Raw genomic sequence first — 27,239 nt, 5'->3', positions numbered from 1 at the left:
TCTTTGTAGCTTTTTTTTTTTTTTTTTTTTGGTGTGGATTTATCTGGTGATATAATGACCCACCAGGTGATCAGCCATGGTTTGTAGGAAGAAGCATGTGTGGGATTTACCTGGTTAGCCCCAAATGGTCCCTTCATGCCCCTTGAAGCAGCCTCCTGCCAGCCTGGGCTGATGGTTGACCCTAGAGTCTCCTGGTTGTCATGTCATAGCTTTTGTTTTTTCCATTTCTGAGCCAGACTGTGGATATGAATTAAAACCTGAATAAAACATCCATGTTCTCACAGTTACAAGGACAGAGAGGAAAAAGAGTTAAAAGAAAAAAAAAAAGGAATGCCTAGCAAGTGAAAGTTGTTTTTTTGAGAGTGGACACACCTTAAGATATTTGTTCTGGACAAAAGAGAAATATTAACTAGCACTGGCAGTATAATGAGATGAATAAATTGCTGTGAGGAGGATGAGGATTCACAGAGCATTACTGACACTGTCTCACTTTGACTGATCCAGAGTAATGCAAAAAAAAGTTTTATTGCTCTCATCTGGGCCCTCCATCACATATCCTGCAGGTTACTTCAAACAAAAAAGGGCTGTCACACTCTTTAAACTGAAAGTATTTCAGCTGCAAATGAAGAAATAGCTTTAAAAAATATGCAAGGATATTTCTTAGGTTATTTTTTTAAATTCCCATGCTGCAGCAGGAATAGACCTTCTTCCCCTCCCCTTTTACACCTGGTCTCACTGACATCAGCCACAGAAATTGTACAATCTGTACTGCACATCTGGACAGATGTTGTCAGCCTCAGCCATAGCTTGTCCTGGATTTTCTTTGACTCCACACTATGCCATCAAGGTTGCTGTACCTGTACTTCTCTTTCTCCTGAGCAAATGGATAGGAACAGGGAAGGCTTCAGGTCTGGACAGGCACTAATTTATTGGGCACAACTGACACAGAAAAACATCTCCATTTCCTGATGCCCTAAGAAGGAGAAATGGGGATCCATCCCCAGCCAAGACAAAGCTGAAGAAAAGAACTTTTGCTATTTAAAGGCTGCCCCAGATTAAACTTTCTTAACTGTCTCCAAAATGTACCCTCCACTATTCCTTCAGGGGTGCAACTACACCCACTACCTCTCTGTAGATGTTAATCCTTGAGGATGACAAGCCATTGCCTGCTTCTTTGGAAAATGTATTCTCATGGCATAGATCGAGATAAAATTAATACTTATTTATTGCTTAATTGAATTCAACAAACTGTGCCCAAGACATAGTTAAGAAAAGTTTTGATGTTGTCTAATCTGCTTTTTTTTTATCCTCTGGTCCTGCAGATGTGAACAAATTGTACGTGGATAAATAGAACAAGCCACCACTTACCCCTTAAGCTTTAAGTAAAACTGTTGTTAGTAGCTGTCAGTGAAAGATTTTCTAGCTGAGATTCACCCTCAAACAGTGTAGCCCAAATTGCCCTTCTACTCCTCTGGGCTGCCAAACACACCAAGGCTGGGCCATGGTGGATGCAGGGAAAACCCAGACTTAGTTTTAACCATCCAAGGGTCCAGTTCTTTCAGGCAGCCTTTACTTCTGGAGGGTCCAACAACAAGCATGCTTAGAGCATAAAACGACAATTCTGGAGCCTAAGGCTGATGTTCAAGTTTAGTTTTTAACCATAGGAAGGAATTTCCTCAGAAAACAAGCTCCCTGATGGGGTCATAGGTCCATACACTGAGCTCATTTTGCTCTCCTTTATTTATTCCTTTATTGCTCTCATTTTATTATTGAAAAATGCTGAGAGGTTAGAAAAGAGTCAGATCAAGTCAATGTGTCAGGATAATGTTTAACCTAAAATTAAAACCTCACAGATAAATAGGGAGTGTACTACAGACTTCCCAGCTCCCTCCCCCTGCTCCAGCCTGCCTAACATCAGTAGGACCAGAGGTGCATTCAGCACCCTCTCAAATCATCCTTCACTGGTTTTGTCCTCCTTAGAAGTCAACTGGATTGAAAAAAGAGTCTCTTAGCTGAACAGCCTTTCTGCTTATTATTTGTCATTGATGAGCCACAGATAAGCTTCAATTTTGCTGTCAACTGAGCCAATCTGTTTGGAACAACAGCTATAGAAAACCAGAATCCTCCATCCAAGAGCTGTCCAGCTGGTGCTATGTCAAACTTTGTAGCTCCAGAAGTTAAAAAATTTGTGGCTTGGGACTATGTCGTTTTTGCAGGACTCTTTTTAGTGTCTGCTAGCATTGGAATCTTTTTTGCAGTTAAGGAGAGGAAAAAGAAAACTTCCAAGGAATTTTTGGTGGGTGGTAGGCAGATGACATGTGGACCAATAGCTTTCTCTCTGACATCAAGTTTCATGTCAGCAGTCACCGTGCTGGGGACACCCTCTGAAGTTTATCGATACGGGGCATCCTTTGTGCTGTTCTTTCTTTCATACACACTTGTCATCTTTTTTACTGCTGAGCTTTTTTTACCTGTGTTTTACAGATCTGGCATTACAAGCACTTATGAGGTGAGTGAAAATTATTAAAAAAAACCACCATTCTAAAATAAGGGCCAGCGTTACGTGCCTAGAAGGTTTCGTAGAGAGACATTTATGACAGAAGACTTTCTGCAGTGTTTTACAGAAGTGCATAGATATATTAGTTAGTTTTAGTAACTATTTGTATTATTTCAAACTGGTTGTTTTGATTTGAATAAGTTGAAAGCACAAGTTAAGGGCCAGAGCTCCTGTTCTACAATAAATAATATAAAAAAGACAGGATAAGACTCTAGCAACAAATTAGGTTATAGCTTGGAAATATTTAAAGTGAACCCGAATGTTTTTGATCTTATAAACAACTCTGGATTAGAAGGTGGATATTATAGATGGTCTTTCAGAAGAAAATTCAATAGTATCCAATTTGAAATTGGTCTAGAGCAGGCAATTTGATGCAATTTACTATAAAAGTGGATTGATATTGATCAAAATACTGAGGTGGGAGGAAGGGATAAAGAAGAAGATGGCACATCTCTCAGAAAAAAACCCAAACAAACCAACTTGTCAGGGCTGGATAGTGAATTCAGGGGTTCTCTAAGAAATTAAATTAACAGCCCCTGAATTTTCAAGAGTTTTTACCTGGCATTTCTCCTAGAACACATTTTCTTCATATGAGAGTTCTATAGTTAAGAAAACAAAAAGAATCAGTAATACTTGTGATGTTATTGGTTGGAGCTCAGTGTGCAGCCCTTGTCATCTGCACATCCATAGGGAAAATTCTGAGCATTAGGAAACAGATTTTGGTCACTTTAATCAACTGCAGCAACCATGGTGCTCCTGTTTGTGGGCAGTTTCAGCTCAGCAAGAACTGGGTGAAGAGAGTCAGGTTGGTTCATGAGGAGCCTCCTGGTAAGAGAAAGGCTGCTCTAAGCCCAAGGAAGGGCTTTGGTCAAACAGCTCTTCCTGGGTGTCTGGAAATATTTCACTTACAGGTTGGAAAAAAGTTATAAAAGCCCAACTGTTCCCCTTGCCACAAGTAACTGCAAGTAATTTTTCTAACTGGTTTTTGATGCAAGACTAAAGAATGAATTGCTCCTCTCATCTGAACCACCAAAGGTGTCATTGTAGCCAGAGTCTCCCTTCAAGCATGCTGGAAAGGATGAATTATATTTGGAAAACAAGTCAAGTTACATAATTTAGCTATTTGTTTATATGTGGGACTCTTTATGCAAGAGACACAAGAAAGATGAACATGAGCAAAATCAATAGGAATCATTTAGGTTAGAAAAGACTTTTAAGATGATCAAATCCAGCTGTAAAACTAATGTTTCCACCACTAAAACCTGTTCCTAAGGGCCAAGTCTATGTGTCTTTCCAGTGCCTCCAGGGATGGTGACTCAAGCACTTCCCAATACTTGATAAACTTTTTGGTGAAGAAATTTTCCTAATTCTAAATTTCTAATTCAGTCTATATCTCCTTTGGCCACAGATAAGGTGGCTTGGGGCCATTTCCTCTTGTCCTATCAGTTGCTATTTGGGAAAAGAGATCCACCCCTACAGTTTTGAAGGTAACACTGCCAAAGGCTTGTGAAAGAGAGACTTGGGCACCCTGTGCCTGGTGGGCAGGACGTGGGACTATGGCCCAAGGCAATGTCCAGCCCTCCCAATCCTGCATGGGAGGCAGCAGGGTCAGCTGTACAGAGACTTCAGGTGGTGACTTGGGCTTAAAATTTGGGGTTTTGGGGTAATAATTTGGAAGACATCTCTACATTCACTTGGAAGTCCATAAGAAGCCCACTTGTCTCTCCACATTGATGATGTACAGACTTGGCTTTAGATTGAGACAGAGCAAGTGAGAAAACCAGCTTAGCTCAAGCACTGTGAAACTGTGTTGCTGCTTCTCCATCTGCTCCACCATAAGTTTTGTCACCATAGGAGTCAAACTTTGTCTTCCTCCTAGAGATGAACTGAAGTTTCCTCTTCATGTAGTTGGAATATACTTTCATTCCAAGTTTAAATTTTTCCTTTGTAACATCTAAATTTGTCCTTGTAACCCTTGGGCTCTTTCATTTATTCCTGATAGAAAGAAGATGGTGATTACTGCAGCCCAGCATGAAACTTCAAGTGCTGATAAGATTTCTAAAATATAATTATCACTATGTGTAATATCAATCCTGCTTATTACTCAGAGCTCTAGTGCTAGCTGACAATAATTTTACTTGTACAGCAAGCTGTTAGGCAGGGTGAACAGGAGGTTAATAGCTGTGTCACAGATGTTACATGTGCAATTCACTGAGATTCCTCTTTTTCCAGTATTTGGAGTTAAGATTTAACAAGATTGTCCGGCTTGCTGCAACACTGATCTACATCCTGCAGACGGTAAGAAGATTCTGACTGCTCAGGCTAAGGTCACTCACTGATTTAGGGACTACTTTCAGACTTTTTTTTTCTTATTTCTTTAACTCAGACTCTGAATTTTAAAAACAGAGAATGATTGCTTTCCTACCTTCCTAGCTTTCTCCTGTTTAGGATGAAAAATGCTATTTTTGTTGTCTTTGAAACTTGAATGCTGTGTTGAACTCCCACAGCTTCTTAAATTCTTGCTCTCATCTTCCCTTGAAGCATCTCTTTTTCCAAGTGAGTGGGTTCTGTCTTTCTTGAGAAGCCAGAGAAGCTGTACTGAGTTCCTCTGGTTCACCAGTTGCCCCTTTACAACACGAGGTGAGGGAATCCCATTGCCAAGCAGCTGCACATCAGGGGCTGCTCCCACAGACTAAACCCAGGAGCCCACGGAGCAGAAATCTCTGCTTGGTGTCTGCAGGCTCCACATTTATAAACTGCTCTGCATCACCAGAAACCATAAATAACACTGCTGGTTCCTGGATGGAGTGACTGATCAGAAACCAGCTTTACTTACCCCACAAAACACCACTTTACTACTACTACTTAATTTGCCTACTTTACCAAAAGAAACCAAATTTAAGGAGCCACTCAAGGCACTGCTGTAGATGTCAAACAGCTTATTTGCTTCATGAAGTTTCTCAATAGAGTGCATTAGTTATGCATTTGATGGAAAGTCTTGGGACACTGGCTGACATTCCTTTCTACATTAATTCCATTTTATTAATTCCAAACCCTTTTACAATAGCTTTGAATGTTCATTGACTTCCAGGCTTTGTTTTTCCCTCAGATCTGTCAGAACTGACACGTGAATGGTATTGAGTCAGCTTCTTTAATTTTAATTTTCCAAATCAAGTTCTCTCTGCATCACAATCTGTGTTCCCTGAGAGCTCCTCTTTCAATTTGACCAGGATATATTTGTCATCTGATTGTCTTAGGCTGTAATAAGTAATACTAAATAAAGGTCCTTCCAGCAGAAAAGGATTAAACCAAGAATTTGTATTTTGTAAACGTTGAAACAAAACCATATACAGTACAAACTGATCTAAAGCATCTTTTTGATCTGGTGTTTTACTTTGAGCTCCACTCTTAAGTATAAGCCTTATTGCTGAGCATCCATGTACACATTTTGTCATTAACTCTTTCTCATTCAGATCCTTTACACAGGAATAGTGGTTTATGCTCCATCACTGGCACTCAACCAAGGTGAGTTCCCATGCAACACTACTTGGATATCCCAAACACTCACACCACAATTAGCATAAATGAAGTGAGGAGAAAAGAGAATTAAAAGAAAAGAAATCATCAGAAGTTTTTTTAAGAAGGTTTTTCCTGCCCCTGGTATCACTGCATTTCTGACTGCCCAGTCTCACACCACTACATTAGCAGGAGCCCCATGTTTGTTGTTCTGCTGTCCCTTGCACTTGGTAACCACCCAAAGCAATGGCAATGAGCCATTTCCCAATATCCTGACAAAGTTCAAAGTACAAGCTGATGATCCAAGACAGTATTCTGTACTTTGATTCCTCCCTTCCCTGTCTCCCATGGGCATTACACCATTCCCTGCTGCTGGAGCTGAAAGCTGGGCCACTTAATTTATCTTTGCAAACCAGGCACACAGCAGCCATCACAGTAGATGGGATTAGCAACTTTATTGCTAAGGAATCACCATAGCTCAACTCCTGATTTCACCAAAATCAACCAGGAAGAGACTGGGAGGCTCTTTTCATTGCTTGATATCTGAGCTGCATCCAACTGGTCCAATCCTACCTCTTTCAGGCTGCTGAGCTTCCTCTGCAGGGCAACTGAATTTTAAGGAGCAGTTCCCATTTGTTGTTAGACCATCCTAAGCTAAGGAGGGAACATTCACAACTAGATCTGATCTCACAAACTTCCTTGTGGGAGAGATTTCTATAGAAACCAAACCCAAATATTTAAATCTTGTATAAAGTAACTTTATAAAGTAAAATGAAGATGCAAAATTACTTTAAGGTTACACATGATAGCATTAAACTGTTCGGAGTTGCAGGGATTGGACTTTAGTTTGGGGATGGGCTTTTTTTCTTTGGATTCTTTGGAAATCTCTGAAGAACTTGGTTTCTCAAGAGAACATTCTGGACTAAGAACAGAAGGAAAGCACATAGTTGTATCCCATAGGAGTGATCTTTTTGCTTTGTGTATTATTCTTGTTGGTATTATTTTTGCATACTTGAAAGTTGGTCAAATCCAATATATGACAAAACAATAATGCAAAAGAGTACACAAAGAAACCTGAACAATCCAACAAAGCAAAAGATGAAAATGAATAATCACTCTCAAGCTTCTAAGGTCACAGCTTTTCTGTTGCCACCCTTATCGCCTCCTCCCATTTTGCTGACCATTTGCTTTTCTTTGGTTTCCCAGTTACTGGATTTGATCTCTGGGGATCTGTAGCTGCAACAGGGATTGTCTGCACTTTCTACTGCACTCTGGTATGTAAGGGGTGGAACCAAGCAGCTGGAACACAGGTTGTTAATTAAACCATCCTTTATCCATGACAGGCTGTCACAGACAGGTGGCTTCTAAATACAGTCTGAGTGACTGAAGTTTAAAGGAGAAGAATATAGACATTCATTTAGACTCTGTGGTACAAGTAAATCTATTTGCAGAAAAGAAGCATTTCCTCTCAGATCTTCTGCTCTTCATCTCAAGGTTTAAACCTTGAGCTTGAGGCAGAGTCCAGATAAGGAGGTGATAACCTCTCCCTGCCATAATAAATCTTTTCAGAAAATTATTCTTCTTATCTTTTATGAGTTATAGACTGAAAAAACATTGTAATGAAAAACGTGCCTCCCAGACCAAGAACAGAGTGATAAAGCCTAGGAAGGATGATCAACAGGTCAGAGAGAGCTTTGCTCTGAGTGGAAGCAACACAAGACTCCAGATTACAGAAAAAAAGAAAAAAAAGACACAGATCACAGTGGAAATGGCAGAGCCCTGGGGTTCAGGAGAAAACCTACTTCCTGTTTTCTTTAACATTAATGAATTTTTGTCATTATTTCAATCCACTCTTGTTGAAGCACTTATTATTCTACTCCAGGACAGGTTATATATTCAAGTATAGTGTGTGTGTCTATATATGTATGTATGTATATACAGGTTATATACTGCAATATGGAGGTCAAATACTAAAGCTGCTATGGAAGGAAGCTGAATAGCACAATTTCTGGTGCTATTTTTTGTGCTAGGACCACTAGGCTCAGAGAAGTGTAGAGCACTGTGGGAAGTACAAAGACAGGACAGCTCATATTCCCTAAGCTTTCTTTCCATATCGTGATATATTCCTCAGAAGTGTAAAAAAAGAGGCAGAAAAAATCCCAGCATTTAACTGGAGCTCACATATTGTCAATATTACCATAGATTAACCATTTAGGCTGTGTTATTTTCTGCAGAAATAGGTTTTTTTTGATGAATGTGAAGTAAGTTAAGAAAAGACCTGATTTGCTAGATACTCTGCATACAGACCCCAAGGCCCTGAAACAGGGGGTCTTTCTACCTTTTGCTATGCTTGAAAACCAGGCAAGAAGATGAGAACATATTGTTTCTCTTTGGTTTAGGGAGGATTAAAAGCTGTTGTCTGGACAGATGCATTTCAAATGCTTGTCATGGTGGCTGGCTTCGTGGCAGTCTTGGTTCAAGGAACAACTCTGAACGGTGGATTCAGCACAGTCTGGGAAAACGCCCAGGAAGGATCCAGACTAAGCATATTTGAGTAAGAAAGAAATGCTGCAAACCTTTTCCTTTTGTACATTTCATCTTCTGAAACCCTACCCCTTACTAAGCCCCAAAGTACTCAGACTTGTTATTACACAACTGGTGACCAACCTCAGTGACTCTGAGAAGTCCATTCCTTATTTCTTCAGTTCTTGGAAATGCAGTTGACATTCGGGAGAGATTAATTCTTCCTGTTACTCTCCTTGAAGGAATCAAAGAGCCACTCACTTTGCCATTTTACTTCTTGTAGCTACATGCACAGCCCTATTGTTCCTTCCAATTGCATGGATCTTTTATTTTTTAATCACAAAACTGAAGTTTCATTGTAAGTACACTCCCCACAGCACCTGCAATGGGGCAAACTGATCTTTCTCTGGGTCTGTTTGTGGCATTGACTGAAAAGTTCATGGATCAAGACAAGTCACTGGCAGAATCCAGCAGGAAGGTCAAATGTTATCTGCTATACATATCAAGATTAGCAGAACTGCAAAGATGACAGATACAAGACAGACAGATGTACTTGTACTGGTTAGAATTACTGAGTAATGAAATTTCATTGTCAAAAAAAAAAAAAAAAAATAAAGATAAAACTGCAGCTGAAGCAATTTCTTGTGAAGGAAGTAACACTTTATGGTGATGTAACTAAAAACTTGGAGGATTTTTAGAGGTTAGTAAGGGGTTTTGTCCTTTGCAGAGGACAAGGTTCCAGGCAGGGTGGCTTGCAGGTCTGTTGCTGCAATATGACACAGATGTGAAATGTGAAGAAGCCTTGTAAATTTGATTTATCTCAATTACTTCATCCTTTGACTGAGTATGCACAATATATGTTTACCCTGACTTGATAGTAATGTGTGTTCCAATTAAAAAGTAAAAAACCTTCCAAATCTAAAGCTGTCTCTGCTGGAAAGCTGCATTACCAATGTATGACTCCTGATTCAGAACATACCAGATAAGTCTGAAAAACCATCTACCTGTTCCTAAAGAGATGTGTATTTAAATAAGTGAACTGAATTCCTTTTCCTTCTCTTTTTTTTTAGCTTTGCTGTTGATCCTTTGAGACGACACACCTTTTGGACAATTGTGATTGGGGGAACATTTACATGGTTAGGGCTCTATGGAGTCAATCAGTCCACAATACAGAGATGCATCTCCTGCAAATCAGAAAGGCATGCCAAACTGTAAGTTGCCTGATATTAACCTATTCTGGCAATCAAACATACATGATTTTTTTTTTTTAAATCAGTATTACATACAATTTCTTATCTTAGTGATGTCTTTAGGAAATTCTATTTAGGAAATTCTTGGATTAAGGTGTCTCCCTAAAAAGTTAGAAATACCTAACTCGTAACAGCTTTTCTATATTTACCTTGTTTTAAACAGTGTTCCTCTCCTTTATTCTAGGGCACTTTACTTGAATTTGTTGGGACTTTGGACAGTCCTGGTGTGTGCAGTATTTTGTGGCTTGGTGATGTACTCTCATTACAAGAGCTGTGACCCTTGGACTGCTGCTTTCATCTCAGCACCTGATCAAGTACAGATACCACTAACTCTAAGTATCATTGCTTCAGGCCCAGACATAGCACATACAGTGACATTTTAAAATCTGTCGGATAATGCACATCCTTCCAGCACTCAGGCACTGAGGTGGCTGCCAAATCACATCTATCCTGGCACTCCTGCAGTACCAGTCTGATTGAGCACTTTTGCCAAATAACATCCCCTTTGCTCAAAATCTTTAACTTCTTGTTATCTGCAATGAAACCTGCATTTAGCACTATGCTCACAAGCAGCTACTTCTCTTCCATTAGCCAGGAAATTTTAAACTAACTTCTTGTGTTGCTCTTGTGCTTCTTCTACCCCAGCTCATGCCATATTTTGTTATGGACATTTTTTCTTCAATGCCAGGAGTCCCGGGACTGTTTGTTGCCTGTGCATTCAGTGGAACACTAAGGTCTGTGCCTCTGAAATCATGTTTGAGCTGCATATGATTGATTTCTTCAGAACCCAAAAGGAGAAACCCTAAGGGAAAAACCAGCTGCTTTTCTTAGTATGTCTTGGGAAGCAGCAGTCATACTTAGCTGAGTTACAGCAAAGTTACAGCTTCTCTTCTCCAGTATCTTTTTATCCCAAATAAGTGTTAGAGCAACATTATCAGTTCAGACAAGAGTAGAAAAACTGAGCTCAGCTTTTTGAAATTACTTTGGAGCTATTTGTGGTGAAACTGTCTTAACCTGATGGCCACAATGTCAGAGCTCAGGACACACAGCTTTTCAGCAAGCCTCTCTGCACATGGTACAGACTAGGAAAAGAGGTGTCTGCAACAGAGAAATTTTAGAAACTATGTGATCTTCAGGGGGGTGCTGTATGTTGCTGTAGCTTCTACCCTCTACAGGCCAAACATCTGTACTTCATAGGACATTAGAAAGAAAAAAGGATCAACTTCACAGTGATGTTGTGCAAACACTGTAGAGTGAGTCTCCAGCAGGCTATTCCTAAAGACTCTTATTTGTAGGAAAATCAAGAGAGAGACAGAACCTGAAAGAATGAAAGGAAAAAAGGAAAAAGAAAGAAATAAAGGGGGATGGAAGGAGTAAGTATAAAAGGCACTGGCTTCTCCTGGCAGGAGTCCAAGAGAACAGAGGCACTGAGTACCAAATATTGTGCTGTTGGTATTGCCACTACCATGCTGTCACAACAAATTCTCAGGAATGGTGTACATCAAATGTGGGCTAACTCACCCAGCTGGAATTCTGACTCTTCCTATTGAGTATTTTTTAGTTAGGAGGGAAAAAAAAGCAGACATTTTAAGGAAGAATAGGTATCACTCGTGTCACTGCACATCCATTGACTTGTAAGGGAGTAGTAGTCTAGTAGTAGTCTAGTAGATCAGAATGAATTTCCATCTTGTTCTGCTTCAGCATGAAAGTGTCACAGAAGGGACAAACATCACCAGCATCAGCATTATATATGAAAAGTACTCTTCCAGAATGACACATTTGAGAGTACAGATGCTGACCAAAAGGCAGCATTTCTTTATAAATATAAATTTATTTCAGATTATGCTGCTTCCTATTTAACATTCTTCCCCCTTTCTACAGCACAGTAGCTGCCAGCATTAATGCTTTAGCAACTGTTACCTTTGAAGACTTGGTAAAGAAAGGTTTCCCCAACATCTCTGACAAGATGAGCACATGGATCAGCAAAGGCTTGTGTAGGTATCCTAAGTGGGATCTGTTTCTTTAAAGGCAAAGGCTGCTATTACTCTAGCAGAAAATAAAGCAGGGTTTTATATACTCTGAGCCTCAAGAGTCTCAGCTAAGAGCAGTTCTGTGAGTAGTGAAGGGCACTGTCTAAAGTTACTCCTTCAGAAACACAATTTTGCTTTTGAAAGCTCCACAGGATTGTAACCCTTTACAAACTCTCATTAACCTGATCCTTCAGTTAAATTAAGCACGGGGTCCATACGGTACAGAAAAAAAATACAGACTAACAGCAACAGCCACAACTCAAAATCCTTGGAAGCTTTTGTGAACTGAAAATACTGGTGAACACTCTGGAATCTTTTGTACAATACAGAAAGAATATTAGTGCAGTTATTGACACATTATACTAGTATTACTAAACATTGTCATTTTATAGTAGTACAATAAGATATCTCTATCCAAACTTAGGGAATTGCATAAACAGGTTGTTCAGTTTTTCAGAGAAAAATAAAAGTGTAAAAAAAAAAGACAAATGAAAAAAAGATCAACAAAATATCAAAGTGGTTTATGTTTTAAAGATAGTTTTTGCAGTAATATCATAACCCTTTCATAAGTATTGGAATAAAATCAAAGATCACAGAAGAGTCAGACTAATTCTTTGCAGCTGTCTCTCACCTCCTCTATTCCTGCTTTTCCACTGACTACTGAATTTTTGCTCTTGGGACCTAAAAAGATAATTTTTACCTTTGAAACCAAAGTGTCCTAGCACGTGAGTTTTGGCTGGCTTTCCTCAAGACTCCTACATACAAAAGCTACCACATACATACAAGACTGCTACCACAAACCTAAAACTGGTGCCAAAGGGAGAAAGCCAGGCAGCTTATTAATTAATATGCTCAATTAATTCATTAGCTTATTTTAAAAGTGTTACTTAAAGGCAACATTTCTACATGAGGCATAACATTTTAATTAATTTCATTACTAAGTTCAGCTTCAAGAGAAAAACCAACCAAGCAAAAACCCAACAAGACTTTCATGCAAGATGCTGCTTGGTGCTTAATGGTCTGCTTTACAAGTCAAAACCCAAAGTGCAAATTCCTGCAGGCTGCCTGGTCCTTTGGACACGAGGTGAATTAGAAATTGCCCAAACTATTAACCAGCAGTGACACCCTCACTGTCTGATCTTTTCCAGGTATATTATATGGCATCCTGTGCACATCGATGGCTGCAGCAGCATCTCTGCTGGGAGGGGTTGTTCAGGTATGTCTTGCTTCAGTGAACAGGAATAAACAGAAATGCAGTGAACTCCATAATGTTGACGGTCCTGGGGTTGGCAAGATTACCTGAACAATTTCTATGAACATGGCTAAGAGGAATAACAAGAGGAAAATAATAAACTAAATTGCCCCAACTCTCTCACCTTTTTCTCACTGCTGGGAAAGGACACTGAGAGGGATTCTTTTTCTCTTCAGTTGTGCACTAGAAACCACTGTTGATCCCTTCTTCTACCCCTGTTTCCAGCTGAAAATTACAGGTCAAAGCTAGAACTGTCCACACTCCCTCCCAGTGCTGGACTAAGCTGTCTCTTCTCTGCATCCACAGGCTTCCCTCTCCATCCATGGGATGTGTGGGGGGCCCATGCTGGGATTATTTACCTTGGGAATTGTGTTTCCTTGTGCTAACTGGAAGGTAAGGGGAAAAAATAAATCACTGCCTAAGAGAAAATATCTTAGTGTTTGGTTAAGACTCCACCTTGAGAATGGTTTGGTTTTTTTAGGTTTAGTTTCCAGGCTATCTTTGAGATTTAGAGCGATGTGCTTAAAGGTCCCTTTCCACTGTCTGAATTTATACCATTTGAATTTAACTTTTCCCAAGTGTGAAATCATTAGTGATTAGATCCACAAAAGGTTTTTTTTTAAAGATTATTTTTGAGTTCCTTTTCATTCATTAAAAAGGAAAACGTATTCAATGCTCCCCACAGTCTATATTCACCTTAGGAAGAATAGAATGATTTAACTTTCTGTGCCCTTGTTAATTCAGTCAAGACGAGTTTATTTCATGTTGTCCCATGAATGGTCCCCACCACATTTACCTGTAAGTTTGGATCATCACAGTTTTGCTTTCCCTATTACTCAAGGGCAATAAAAAAACCACATTTTATACCTCGGCCAAAAGAGAACAGAACTGATGTACAGTAACAGACATCAACCAGTCCTCACATGCACAGGGAAGCACCTCCCATGCATCACCTTTAACATTATCTTTCTCTACCTGCCCAGGGAGCTATCGGAGGCCTTTTATCTGGGATCACCTTAGCTTTTTGGGCTGGGGTCGGCTCCTTCATTTACCCTGCACCACCCAGCAAGTCCATTCCCCTGCAGCTCTCGACTCTCAACTGCACCCTGGCCAACAGCACCCAGACCCTGACCACCATGGCTCCCACAGTGGCCCCAGACAGGTACATTCCTTCTCCCTGACACTCCCTACCTGCATTTTGGCACACGGGAATCCCTGCAGGCTCAGATGTGTTTTGTTGGGACATTCAAGAAGGAGTGTGAACATTTCCACTGGGAAGCTTCTTTCCCTTTTTCTCCACAGGCCTTTGCTGGCAGACACCTGGTACTCCCTCTCCTACCTCTACTTCAGTGCCATCGGCTGCCTGGGCTGTGCCCTCACAGGGCTGTTGATAAGCTTTATAACAGGTTGGTGTTCACTATACATATATATATATATGTATATATATATAGATATTTTCTTGCCGAGCAATCTGACTCATCTGTTAAAAGGAGATTTCAAGATGTCCGACGCGCAGCTCACGAGGCACAGGTTGAGGCCGCGGCCTCCGATCCCCCCCCGCCTCACGCTGGGAGCTTCCCCAGGTCGCTATCAGCATTTCTTAGACTGCTGTATCCGTAATTTTCTCCCTTCAGGACCTACCAGAGGAGAAGCCATCCCCCCAGTGTTAATCAAGCCAGTCTGTGACCCGTTTTGCTTTTGGTCCCAAAGGCTGAAAGCTTTCCTGTGGTGTGGTGTGCGGCACGAGGGCCGGGAGGTGAGTGCTCAGGGGGGCTCAGAGCCAACCACTCCTTTACCTTACACCAGAGATGCTGCCCCAGGCCCGAGGGACTGGCAAGGAGGTCAGACAAACCCTCAGCAAGTGTTGATCAGCAATAAGTTACTTATTGTCCCCTTTCATGCAGCACAAGGGGACTCGAAGTCTCCGAGGACAAACAGCCCCCAGCAGCCCCTTAACTCCCTCTCCCCACTCTGGCAGGGACAAAACTGCACTTTATACCCCGGAGAGGAGTTCACTGAGCTCCCACCAAGCACAGAGAGAAAGAATACAGTGCTCTTGTGTTCTCAGAACTCTCCTGCTGCTGCCATTCCCTACCTTGAGTCCCTGCAGAGCTTCTCCTCTCCAGGACAGCAGCACCAGCCCAGCAGTGACCACAGCACCCAGGTTGCTTCTTGCCCACCACTCCTTCCTCCAGCTTTTCCTCAGGTGTTTCAGGGCTCCTTAACAAGCCACAAAGAAGGAAACCTCCGTTTTTCTTGTGGTGTTGTAACAGTCTGCAGGGAAAAACATTGCTCCAGCTTAGCAGACTGGTAGGTTTCCAAAAGGGCCATAAAGCAATACAGGTGTTTTCAGCTTCTTAAGATTACTCTACAGGTATCTTTAAATCTTGAAAGTAATTTTTCAGCTGCAAGACTCACAGCATTAGGTGATAAGGTGGAAGGTGTCCTTCCACCAAGTCTGCATTAAATCTCACATTAAAGTTAATGATCTAATTCGGAGCACAGCAGTGGCTCTAAATTTGCTTCAGCTGTTTCATTGGGCTTTTAGGTGCTCACCATAGATTTCACCTAGAACGTTTCTGGGGAAATATATTACCTCAAGAATAAAAGCAGTAAAAATAATAATTACAAAAAGAATATATGCATCATACCTCCTTCCTTGGAGACATTCAAAGCCCACCTGGACATGTTCCTGTGTGACCTCCTGTAGGTGACCCTGCTCTGGCAGGGGGGTTGGACCCAATGATCTTTCAAGGTTCCTTCCAACCCCTAACTTTCTATGATTCTATGATTTATCCCCTGGTATTTACTTAAAATGTAGAATAACAATGTTAATCAAGCTGTTTCAGTGTGAAACCAGAGGCAAGCATAGGCCAGACAAAACAATCCACTGAAATGTAGATAAATATACAAATAAAACTTAAATTTAAGTGATTGGGAGTGCATTGAGGACACGTTTCAAGACTTTTATATGATCAGAGGAGTTGTTAGAAGCTGTTTTTGTCACTTCTGCCAACAAATTTCCATGGGGGAACGAGAAAATCAGCAGAGTGGAGAGGACACACAGTAAACTGTGCCTGTCTGTGGGTCTGAGAGTCATTTCATGTAGTGAAGTAACTCCTCAGGCTTGTAAGGAAGGAGGTAAAAATGCCAAAATGCAACCAGATACCCTTTAAGCAAAGGAAAAAAGCAGTGAACACAGGCTTCAAACTACGAGGGTATCTTCTTTTCTTTTTCCAGGAGGACTTTGAGAAAAATCTCTCTAAAATTGCAAATAAAACTGGAACAGATGACACCTTCAAGAACAGTATCAGCAAAGAAAACAGACACCAGTCTGCTGGTTACAATCCTGAGGAAAACTCTGACACTTACATGAGCAAAGAATCTCGACTCTAGAAACTGAGGGAAAAAGGACATTTAATCTAACTTTATTTCTTCAGTATCAGGAATGAAGAGCTCATTTTTATTGCATTTGCCAGCTTGTCGATGCCCAAGAGGGAACAATTGCTCTCTATAGCAATAGGTGCCTGATTCTTATTTATGAATTTCATGAGAGACCTGGGAAGTCATCAGACAAGGGGGTTTTGGAAGCTGCTATTTCAGAAGAAACATTTTATGAATCTTGTCAGAGAAGTTCCTGCTTGGAAGTAGCTGTGACACGTCTCTACCACATGCTCTGTTCAGTAACTACTCACTGAAGGGAAACATGCAAAGGTGTTTGAGGTCAAGTAAGACTTTAGAGAAGCTTCTGAGGTGTCTCACCAAGGTGAGACTGTGAACTGTCCTCTGATGGAGAAAGCCCTGGGGACAGAAGGGGAGTCAGGTAGAGCAAGTCTCTGCCTGACATTAATTATCACAAAAAGCCTCTTGACAGAAATGTTTTATAGACCAGACTGGTCTTTTAGTGACTGAGTTAATCATGTTTGCTACCTCTGTGGAACTCAGATTTCTTTATAATGTCTTATTATAAAAGCTATAGGGGAGGGTAACAAATTTTACTTTGCAATTGGGATAGCTCTTTATCTATGTTAGTCTTGGAAAGACAACCTTTCAGCTCCAAAAGATCCACCTACGACCTTTATGCAATAAAGGAAATAAAATGACACTTGGTGATTGCCTCCTAATTGCTAATCCATGCTGAATTTGGGAAAAAAGGCACGTGATTAGGAAGATAATCTCTTCAGTAAAATCTGTCAATTTTCTTCTTGGAAGAAGGCACCTGGTCCACTAAACACTGTTTCATCAAAACACATTTTCCCTAAAATCTGCCTGATGTAAACAAAACTCAATATACCACCTCCCAAACTGATAAACTTCTGGGTATATAAATTTTTTTGATGAATATATTTGTTTTTAAACAAAGTGCTCAACTGAATGAATTAAAATATCAATGACTCAGTTATGGATTCAGCAGATACTTAGCTCATGTTGCTCTGAAGAATGCAGCTGCTGCTCATGCTTTCTCTGGCCCATCTTTAGGGTGTAGATCAAAGTCAGCCTTATCCTTGAAGCTGCTTCCACTGGCTGTGCTCATGCCCTGCCTCTGAGAAGGGTCCCAGGATACTCAATTAGAGAACAGAAATATCAGTCTGTGAATAATACTGTCTTGTTTGTGCAGGACAGTTTGTCAGCAAACCCAGAGTTAAGTCAATATTTGTGTTCATCCCTTTTACACCACTTTTATAATCTCCTAAAAGCTTAGAGCTGAGTCTAGCCAGCAGCCTGGTATCCCATGAGGTTTCCTTCCATGCTTCCATCCTCCAGATGGTTAGCAAGGCAGGGACAGAAGCTCAGTCAATTGCTACTATATCATTTATATCTCAGGGCCATACACATTTTTGTCTAGGTTACATAGAAGGAGCCTAACTAACTAAGGATGTAAAATAATTCCATATTAAAAGTCATTCAAAACACCCACCTGAATCTACATAGGCAAATGTTGGATGAAAACCCCTCCTCTACTGGTAGTTGGAGGATATCTGCTTCAGAGACAGCTGATTGTGAGAATGACCAAGTCTGCTCTGAACAACCCTTGAGACATTTATTCTAATATTCTTATGCTCTGCATGCTGGAAAATGCATTTTGCACTTTTCAGCATTTTTTCACAATTTGACAACACCTTTACACTGGGTTTGCTAGAGGCTTAGTAGCTCTGCCACAAAAGAGAATCTCAATATGTCCATTTAATGTCAAAAAAAAAGTGATTTAGGTTGGATACAGTTTCATTCTCAGAAAACACTTCTGAAGAAATACTCTGAAGAATTTCTTTTTAACAACAAGAATTTCTCTTTATTTCTGGACAAGGTTTGTTCCAACTAGAGCTGCTCAAGCCCACGTGTTTTCTGTACTTGTAGAGGAGAGAGGCATTGCACAAGGTTTTGCACGTGGACTTGCAGCTGAAAACTAAAATCATTAATGAGCAGTTCATTATTCAGTATTCTACCAAGATAGATGTGGCCTTGAAAATCTGGAATTAAGAGAAATTACCACTTTTATTAAATACTGAGGTCAGTGTTGTGGACAGTTATATTCTTACCTTCTTCCATGCTTTACATCTCAGCCACTGAGCCTTCCAGCAAAGGGTGTGCACCTGAGCTGAAAAACCAAATTAAGAAACTAGGAACATGGGAATTCTAAATCAAGAGCTTGAATTTAAAAAAGCAATAGACAAAAAGAGATTGCAAATTTGAAATGTTAGCCTTTATGTACCTTGAGACACAAATAGCTGAGCTGCTAGTTGTTAAAATCTGTCTATACCAAGTTTAACCCCTAAGTTAGTTCCTTACAATACCAAAGTTTGAAGGTAAAGGAGTACACACTTTTCAAGTGTATGGGTTGTTTTTTGTTTGTTTGTTTTTTTAATAAACTTTGAATATTTGTCAAAATGAAGCTCCAGGACTCTTTCAAAGATATCCAAGTTTATTACTGAAAAAATGCAATATTCAAATGTGTATGATACAGTAAGTAGTTGCATTTGTACATGTAAACCTTGATAAAGTAAACAGCATCTCAAAGACAAATTTATGCCATAAGTGTCTTACAATAGTTAATCAGATCAACAACTTTTTCCTCAGTGATTTTTTTTTTTTTAATTTTGGGGTACATATTGGCTTGTAAAAGTAACCTTAAAACACAAAAGAAACCAAAAGCTGACAGGTCAGAGGAACTTCTAGCTTGTACTGCATAAAAGTAAATTTCTCTGAAACACTCTGTGGTACTATAATCTATATTTTAAATATTCCTTACAAAGTGTGGATTTATGAATAGAAAAAATATTTGAAATTTTATTCTCATTCCTTACTTAGAAACCAAGTTTTATTTAAATATTACATAAATTTCAAATATATACACATTTTAAGAAATCTCTTACGATCATGATATTGCAAGTTAGCCAGGACTATTAGAGTAAAAAATGACTGACCAGTGTTATTCAGTTAGATTTTACATGAGATTATTTCAAAGAACTGAAATTTCAGTGATAATGCTCTAGGTAAAAATTAGAGCCAAGAGTTTGGAAGATTTTTTAATACAAAACTCTGAGTCATCTAAATAGAAGACAAAATAAAAAGGTGATCTGATTTTTTTCTTTTTTTTTTTTTTTCTTTTTTTTCATCATTAACAGAAAAAGCACTTTATTCTCAGTGTTTAGAATCTCATTACCTTTAGGCTGCATTGGGTTTAATCCAAATTTCTCACCCAGTAGCATCCTAACAACCAGCTCATGGCAAAAATGCAAACTACAGAGAACATAAAACATTACTGAGGGTATGGCAAAAAGTTAGAACCATCCAACAGAACAAGTAGCACAAGGTAATTTCCAGTGCAGTGGGGAAGAAATACACCATTAACATTTCACAACTAAGTCCCAGCCCTAGATTTAAAAAGTTGCTGCTTAATATGGAATAGCAAAGTGATTTCTCAACAGTTCCTTGTTGTGCCATTGGGACTTTGTGCTGTTGTGGGAACTTTGTGCTATCGTGATTATGCCAAAATCAAGGCAATATAAATTTTGGGTAAATGAAGTTGCAATGTCAGTATGAGGACAAGAACTTGTCAATATGAGTCTATTCATACAAATTTAAAAATGCTAAGATTGTGGCAGGTATTTCGGGTGCCTCTGTGCTTCTAGGGAGGGAATTGAGGAGTGTAAAACTTTTGGGACAGTGGCTGAAGGGACAGATCCAGAAACTCCGGGCCTGATGGCACAGGTAGATGCTCCCCCTGCTTCCTCACACTGCTCTGCCCAATGTGAAGCCAAATGACTTGTAACCAGCACCAAACTGGAATGTGGGCACTTTCTGCTTTGGCTTCTCAGTTAGGGACATGTAAAAACCTCCAATTATGGAATTGCCCTGGAAACTGGACTGTCAGCAAGAAGGCATCGTATAACCAAACCTCAAGGATGAGTGAAGAATGAGCCAGAGGAGACAAGGAAATGGAGCAGGAGGGCTGCAACCATGCTCCAGCTTCAACTCCCTTTGTTCTGCAGAACTTGTTGGGGTTCTGGAGAAAAACTTGGTGAAGTGCAATGGAGCCCTTGGCTTCTTCTGGTCACACTCAGACCACACATCCTGCCTTGTTGCATTTTTCCCCAGTAAAATATGGGCTTGGTTGGGTACAGAAAGATCTTTTCAAGCTAGTAAATTTTCCACTACAGGAATTTAGATTTTTCAACAGGACACAATTGAGCCTAAATGGTTCTCAAAAGACAATTTATGACACACTGGTGTTGGTAAAGGACATAGAAATAGCTGATGTGTGTTTTGAAGTTATGGAGATATGAATTTCCAAAGAGAAACATTTAACAAACCCCACTATATTGTCCATCATCACTATGGAAATTTTAGCCTTGTCATCATCAATCTTAACTCCAATGTTCATCTATTTTTTTTCTATAGAATTTTTTAACAAAAAGGAATAGAAAAGAAAAACTTTTAAAAATCTTAGTACTTTGTATCAGGATGCTCTTTGTCCCAGTAAGGAAACTGAATTGCAGGTTAACAGGGAGCCTCTGCTCAATCTGCAGGCCCTGCTAGAGCTCAGTTGTTAATCCTGAGCTGTTCATGCATTCCTCTATATGGAGGCAGGCTTGGAGCTCCAAGAAGGAACCTTTCACTAGGATGGCTAATGAAGCAGAACTGTTTTTTATCACCAGGATTCATATCTCACACACTAGGCACAAATTTAGAATGAAAAGTCACTAGAAATGAGGTGTGTCTGATGTATGTGGACATTTGCTGTTTGTGAAATGGAAAATTCTTTTGTCTACATGGAATTTGATGAGGAACAATCAAGACATTTTGGACTAATCCTTTGTATTCAAAAATATCTAGTTGCTCATGCAGTCTCTCTAAGGGGGCACATGCATAGAGCAAAGTTTTCATAGATCAGATCTGCAATGATTCAAAGCGTTTTTGCACAGATTGAAGTTCTAAAGCTTTGTCAGATTTCACAAATGCAGCTTGCATGCACAGTCTGTTCATACTGGTCATCTGCTTGGAAAGACAATATTTAGAATATGAAAAGCTCATTCACCATTTCATAAAGTACATTATTCCTGAGGACAGTGTGTTCCTTATACTTAAGTATAAAATAACGTGCAGTCAATGCAAATAGCATACTAAACAAAGTCTACCAAAAAAGTTCTCAGCTTAAGCAAATGGATAGATAGTGGCAAAACTTTCAGATATTGTTGGTGCCTTTCAAAAATAGAGGAACACACACAGTGTTTCTCCAAAACTTCTTGTGCTTTTCCAGTGTGTAGAATGCACAATGTCAGACCTACATACTTGCCTTTGATACCTTATACACCAGTGTAGAAAATAATTCATAATATACATATTTTATTATCAAATACAGGAATGTATTCTTTCCCACATGTTTTGTTGGTTTTTTTGGTTTTTTCTTTTTTTTAAATCCAATTGGAATCTGCCAAAGTATGTCTTGACATGTGCTAATATCCACAGCAGAAACAGGAAAGTATAAAACAATAAATCAGTATTTCTGATTGTTGCCTACTTTTATCCTGTATCTTTATACCTTGAGCCAGCCAAGGTATTTGTTTTGAGAGAAAACATTAAAAAAGAGCTCATCTGAACAACTGAAGTATGACTATCACTACGTGGCACAGAAATAGAAACTGTGACACAAAGTTAATGCTGCCAAACAGTGCTTGATAATCCACTGAATGAAAGAGAGAGATAATATATTATATCAAATTGTGTGATTCTATAAGCACGGAGGAGAGGGCATTAATTATTTCTGATAAAGACTCCTGAGGAGCTTAACATACAACTCAGAACATGGAGGAACAAAATAGCTTTTCCAAAACATGGGAAGTTGAGTTCCAGCAGCCCTTTATGACAGAACTAATGTGAATTATACCTGACCAGACCATACCTTCCAATTTCTTTCCTTCCTTGTGCAATACTCTAGATACTCCTACATCTGCCTTGTCTGGTCACAGAGAGCTGAAATTAACCACGAAATCTCATAAGTATGGTGAAATGACTAAAGAATTAAGGTCTCTTAAGATACCTCTCTTAAGATAAGTCTTACATGCCATGATAAAATGATTGTGCTAATACATACAACTGAATACTGGAATCACACTTTTTGGCTCCATAGGGTATTGGTAAGTAGTAAAAATTCTTTTCTTATCTGTCAGCAGTGATTTTACTGCAGCTTTATCCCTAAAAACAAAACAAAAAGATAAAATTTGCAGCTTTTATAGTTACTGTGCTTTGTTGAGTCTGGTTTTTTTTTAATATTTTTCATCCAATATAGAGAAGCATTATATAAAATTGTACAAGAGAAACAGAATGATTGCAACTGTTTCTCCACTTCCTTCTCTGCAAGTGAACCCTGCACACTTGTTTCAGTTAAGTGCTTATCTTTTTCCACATTGTGAAACATTAATAACAGACAATCTCATCACCAAAATGTGACTATAACCAAAAGCAACACTGCTGTATGCTGTTTGCACATAAAAAATGAAATTTGATTCTTTATGTAAATATAATGATTTTATCCAAAAAGCCCCCCAGAACTTAATGAAGGCATAGAAATCATAATAAAAAAACCTAAAAGTAACCACTGTGTGTATGCATTTATATACAACCTGTATACATATCTGCCTGTATCTAAATCCCATGCTTTGACTTATTTAGGTAAATAAAAAGAAGTGCACATTACTGGAACATTTACTATTAAAAAAAGAAGAGCATTGTTATAAGGTGCTCTGCTTCTCCTTCCCTGAACAAGCAAGTCACAATACTGTATGTCTGATATATATCTGCATAAGCTTGCATACTATAAAGAATTCATTTTATATTCAGGACAAAGTAATTTGCACTGTATGAGAATATTTCAAGTTAGCATTCTGTGAAGCTGTAGAATCATTGCCCAGATAGGTCAAAGAGAACAGTAACACAGTGAGACACCTGCATGCTACATCAGAGCATGAAAACAAGGTTCTTCCATCCTGGAAGTGTGTGGAGGTGGCTTTTCTGCACACAAAAATGGAAAGACAACTCAACAGCCACATCATTTTCAAATATAGCTGCAATGTTGGCAAGGAGATACGTTCTCTTAGTGCTGCTGTTTTCTCTGAATTTAGAATTTTTGGTTTTCAACTAGAAGGATAAATGAGTGACACTGATGTGCAAATCTCAAACTGCATAGTATATGTTAAGCAGCCATTGACCCCTTTTTTAGGGTAGGACCACATCCACAATCTCAACAAGAGACTAGGACAAACCTGACAAAACAGTAAGCCTGAAAGATCATTTGATATCAAATTATGGCCACAAAGGCAACAATTGCTCTTTTCTTCAGAGGCATTACAGATGGAGCTGAGCAATCAAAAGCTGTAGACGTAGTGGATATCATTTAAGTTGATTTTAGTCATGCCCTTACTGTGTAAGTTCACAGGTAAATTTTATTTTCATTATGCTGTTAGTATCTTGATGAACAGCATGAAAGCTCATTGCCTTTTTTTAAACCTAAGTGTCCAAATTTTTAAATCTGGCTGCACATTCCTGAGTGCCAGTTCTTGGTGCTCACCACAGACCAGTTACAGGTAAGGCTCTTCATTTTCTCCATTGGAAGCATCTATTTTCCAGTTCACACCAAAGTCTGCAACTGTACTGCCCAGCAAGAACACACATACACCACAAATCTCATGCACTGATGCCAGTGACTTCATTTTGTAACTTCACTCTTCAATTTCCAGTGTTTTTGTTGCAGCATAGTAGTGACTAAGGCCATTCATGGTGATATTGTTTCCCATTCTTTTTTCTTTCTCTCTGCAAATGCTCCAGTTCAGCCTCATACATCATTTCCTGCACTAAGTATTTCTCTCTCCTCATTCTGTCACACAAGTCTTTGGGTATGTCTGGTATCAGGTAGGCAATAAAAGACTTTATTCCAAAAACAAGGTGCTGAAAAAAAAGAACAAAAATAATTGCTTCAATGATGAATAATTATTAAATGAATAATTAGGCCTACACTGAATGGCCTAAAAGGCTGTGACAAGACTGGACCTGAAATTCACTTCATGACTGAAAAGCAACTCTTGTGTTTTTGATACACCTTAACTTGTAACTTGTAATAACTGTACTTAACATACACACAAGTTGCATTTCTTCTTTTTAAATATAAAATGAAAGATTTAGTTGGAAGGCAGAGACAACAGGTCAGGAAATACAGTTTTGGAGGGGCTCTCAAATCTGTGCAAGCTTTGCCAGTTCACTTTGAAACAGCCAATTGACAACAGCTTGGGGAAGAAATTTTTCTTTCTCTCTCGTGACTGTGATAAAAAGGCAGCTGATGATACTGACTATTGATGGGATTACTGTAAAAAGATCATCTTGTACTTTAAGCATGTAGAAAGGATTTTTTCTTATGTTATGACTAAGACTAACCTCAAAGACTATGATGAAGGCCAGTCGTGCTGCCAGGACATGCCAGAACTGCAGAGTGAATTCATAGGGAGTTGAACTCCATGGTGGGGCTCTGTAATCTCTGTATCTGTAAAGCAAAATCAAGTAAAATCTGTGCTCAAGAACCTGAACACAGTGAAGAGCTCTCTAGTTTATCCCAGATCTGGCTAAAAGGAGAGAAACAGATGTGAAAAAATACTTCAAAGAGAATCAAATGGAACAAGGGGATAGTCCCCCAAACAGGCAATTAAATAGGGCTGCCTATAAGATGGCACCTTTTGCTTTAAAAAATCTAGAGCAAACAATTTATTTTGTTGTTACAAAGCTGAATCTTTGGAGTGCTAAGTTCAAGTGTGTTGCCTCTAAATTGGTTCTTGTCTTTGCTTATAAGAAACTGAGATCTGCCAGACAAAGTCTGCATAACTATAATGTGATTCTCTACCCTCTCAGTCAACCCAAGCTAAGTCTCACTGTAGAACTAAATTTGAAATGAGAAAGAGGGCACTTACACCATCTCATATCTAATTTTTGTACTGAATTTCTGCTTTTGCAGACAAAAAAAGAAATTATCCTGTCAGAAATTAAAACACTGACTTTTAATTTAATGTCTGCATTAACAACTTCACCTGTATTACAAGAAGGGAGAACACCAAGACATACCGGCAGTATCCTGAGTAGCCCATCCCAAGTTCACTCAGATCAAACACTGACAAACTGCTATTGACATATCCTTTTAAGCATCTGAAAGAAAAAGACAAAAGATTAGCAATTCCTTCACAAAGTGGTTATGTAGCATAGATTCTGTGTGTAAACATGTCCTGCTATCACAAACTATGAGCATGGTGTTGTATTGGCTTATCAGGACAAAAGTAACCCCAAAATTGTAAGCAGGGAAGCAAAGTTTGGCTGGAATGAAACAAACAACTTCTGGTTTATGAATAACACTGTTAAAAATCTATTTTCAGTACTTTTTGTGGTTTCGCTGCTTATCTATTAGCAAGTATGAACAAAAAAATACTGTTAAAGTGTTCTTCACTGTCTCCTGAAATGACTGAACTTAGAAAGATAGCTAGAGAAGCACTGAAATGAGAAGTTTCATATCTTTGCAAAATCTGCCATCACTCATTCAGTACCTAGCAAAAAAATGACAGCTTTTACGAGTTGAATCAAAGTATTTTCACAGAGTAAAATGGACAGTGCATATGTCCCAAAAAGCCATCTTACAGGCATCAATTTATTAATATTAATGACAGAAATCACATATATGCATTGAAGTATGACTGTAGGAGTGACATTGTTGCCTGTTCCTGGAAAACCACAGACATGTAAAACATGCCATCTTCCTGGAAATCTGTCCTGTATTTTCAAAAAGGACCTTCTGAAAGGCAAATAACATTTAAAATGAGATACATTAGGAATCCTGTTATACCTCCTCAACCTTCAGGTTTCCTGTGGTACATCCAATCACTACTGGTAAAAGAAAAAATAGAATACATTGTTCTCTATCAAGTGTAGTGCACATGAAACACCAACATTTTTTTGCTATTTTCTGTTTTCATCCTATCCTACCTGCAACCACAGATTTAGTTTGCAAACTCTCTGGAATTGCTGAGCTACTTGCACTTAACATCTGCAGAAGCTTGCACAGATGTAAAAGGTAAAATGTTACTGATATCTGTTAAGAAACTTAACACAGAAAGGCAGCAGCTCAAGTGTCCTTCCACTGAAATACAGAAGTTTCTATTAAGAATATCTTACTTCTCTTGTCTGTACCCTTGATCTGTACAGGGACCATACTTGTATGCATAGACAAAACGTGGAATGTAATCAGAAGTGATGGCAATAACAAAGGCGTTGGTGATGACAGCCAGAACTCCAATTCCTTCAAGAATCCCATACCAGATACCTAGAAATAAGAAAAAATTACATGGAAGTTATCAGTTTACAGTCTAATGAAGTATAGAGAGTCTTACTAATGATGCTAAAGTCATGATTAGTTTTCCTTTCAAAAAGCAAGCCAAGATTCAGCCATGTCCCCACATCCCTGCCACCACCAGCTTGTTGAGAACAAATATCTAAGCAGCAAAGCTATAACTGTGATCTTTGGTTATAAAGGCCAAATAGAAGATTTTTGAAAGACTTTGCTTTTTATTCAATTCAGTTTTACA

General features: G+C 39.1%; 2 protein-coding genes across 4 annotated transcripts in view; one reads left to right on the top strand and one right to left on the bottom strand.

Annotated features, from left to right (window-relative positions):
- Positions 1-2,152: 2,152 nt before the first annotated feature.
- Positions 2,153-16,524, top strand: SLC5A12 (solute carrier family 5 member 12). Its single transcript, XM_008504862.2, has 15 exons — positions 2,153-2,509; positions 4,790-4,855; positions 6,031-6,082; positions 7,280-7,347; positions 8,473-8,627; positions 9,667-9,807; positions 10,031-10,160; positions 10,492-10,580; positions 11,728-11,840; positions 13,025-13,092; positions 13,435-13,521; positions 14,112-14,290; positions 14,431-14,534; positions 14,763-14,884; positions 16,369-16,524. Exons 1-15 carry the CDS (start codon positions 2,153-2,155, stop codon positions 16,522-16,524), a joined length of 1,887 nt encoding a protein of 628 aa, XP_008503084.1.
- A 7,863-nt stretch (positions 16,525-24,387) lies between these two features.
- The window catches only part of ANO3 (anoctamin 3), a 101,188-nt gene continuing 98,336 nt past the window's right edge, over positions 24,388-27,239 (bottom strand). For all 3 annotated transcript variants that reach the window (XM_030451179.1, XM_030451180.1, XM_030451181.1), the window contains exons 24-27: positions 26,830-26,977; positions 25,732-25,812; positions 25,054-25,159; positions 24,388-24,570 (exon numbers count right to left, since the gene is read on the bottom strand). In XM_030451179.1, coding sequence (XP_030307039.1) covers positions 24,388-24,570; positions 25,054-25,159; positions 25,732-25,812; positions 26,830-26,977 — 518 coding nt within the window. The remainder of the gene's footprint in view (positions 24,571-25,053; positions 25,160-25,731; positions 25,813-26,829; positions 26,978-27,239) is intronic.

Source organism: Calypte anna, chromosome 5, assembly GCF_003957555.1.
Source record: "Calypte anna isolate BGI_N300 chromosome 5, bCalAnn1_v1.p, whole genome shotgun sequence".
NCBI classification, from domain to species: domain Eukaryota; kingdom Metazoa; phylum Chordata; class Aves; order Apodiformes; family Trochilidae; genus Calypte; species Calypte anna.
This window is presented reverse-complemented; position numbering and strand designations above follow the sequence as displayed.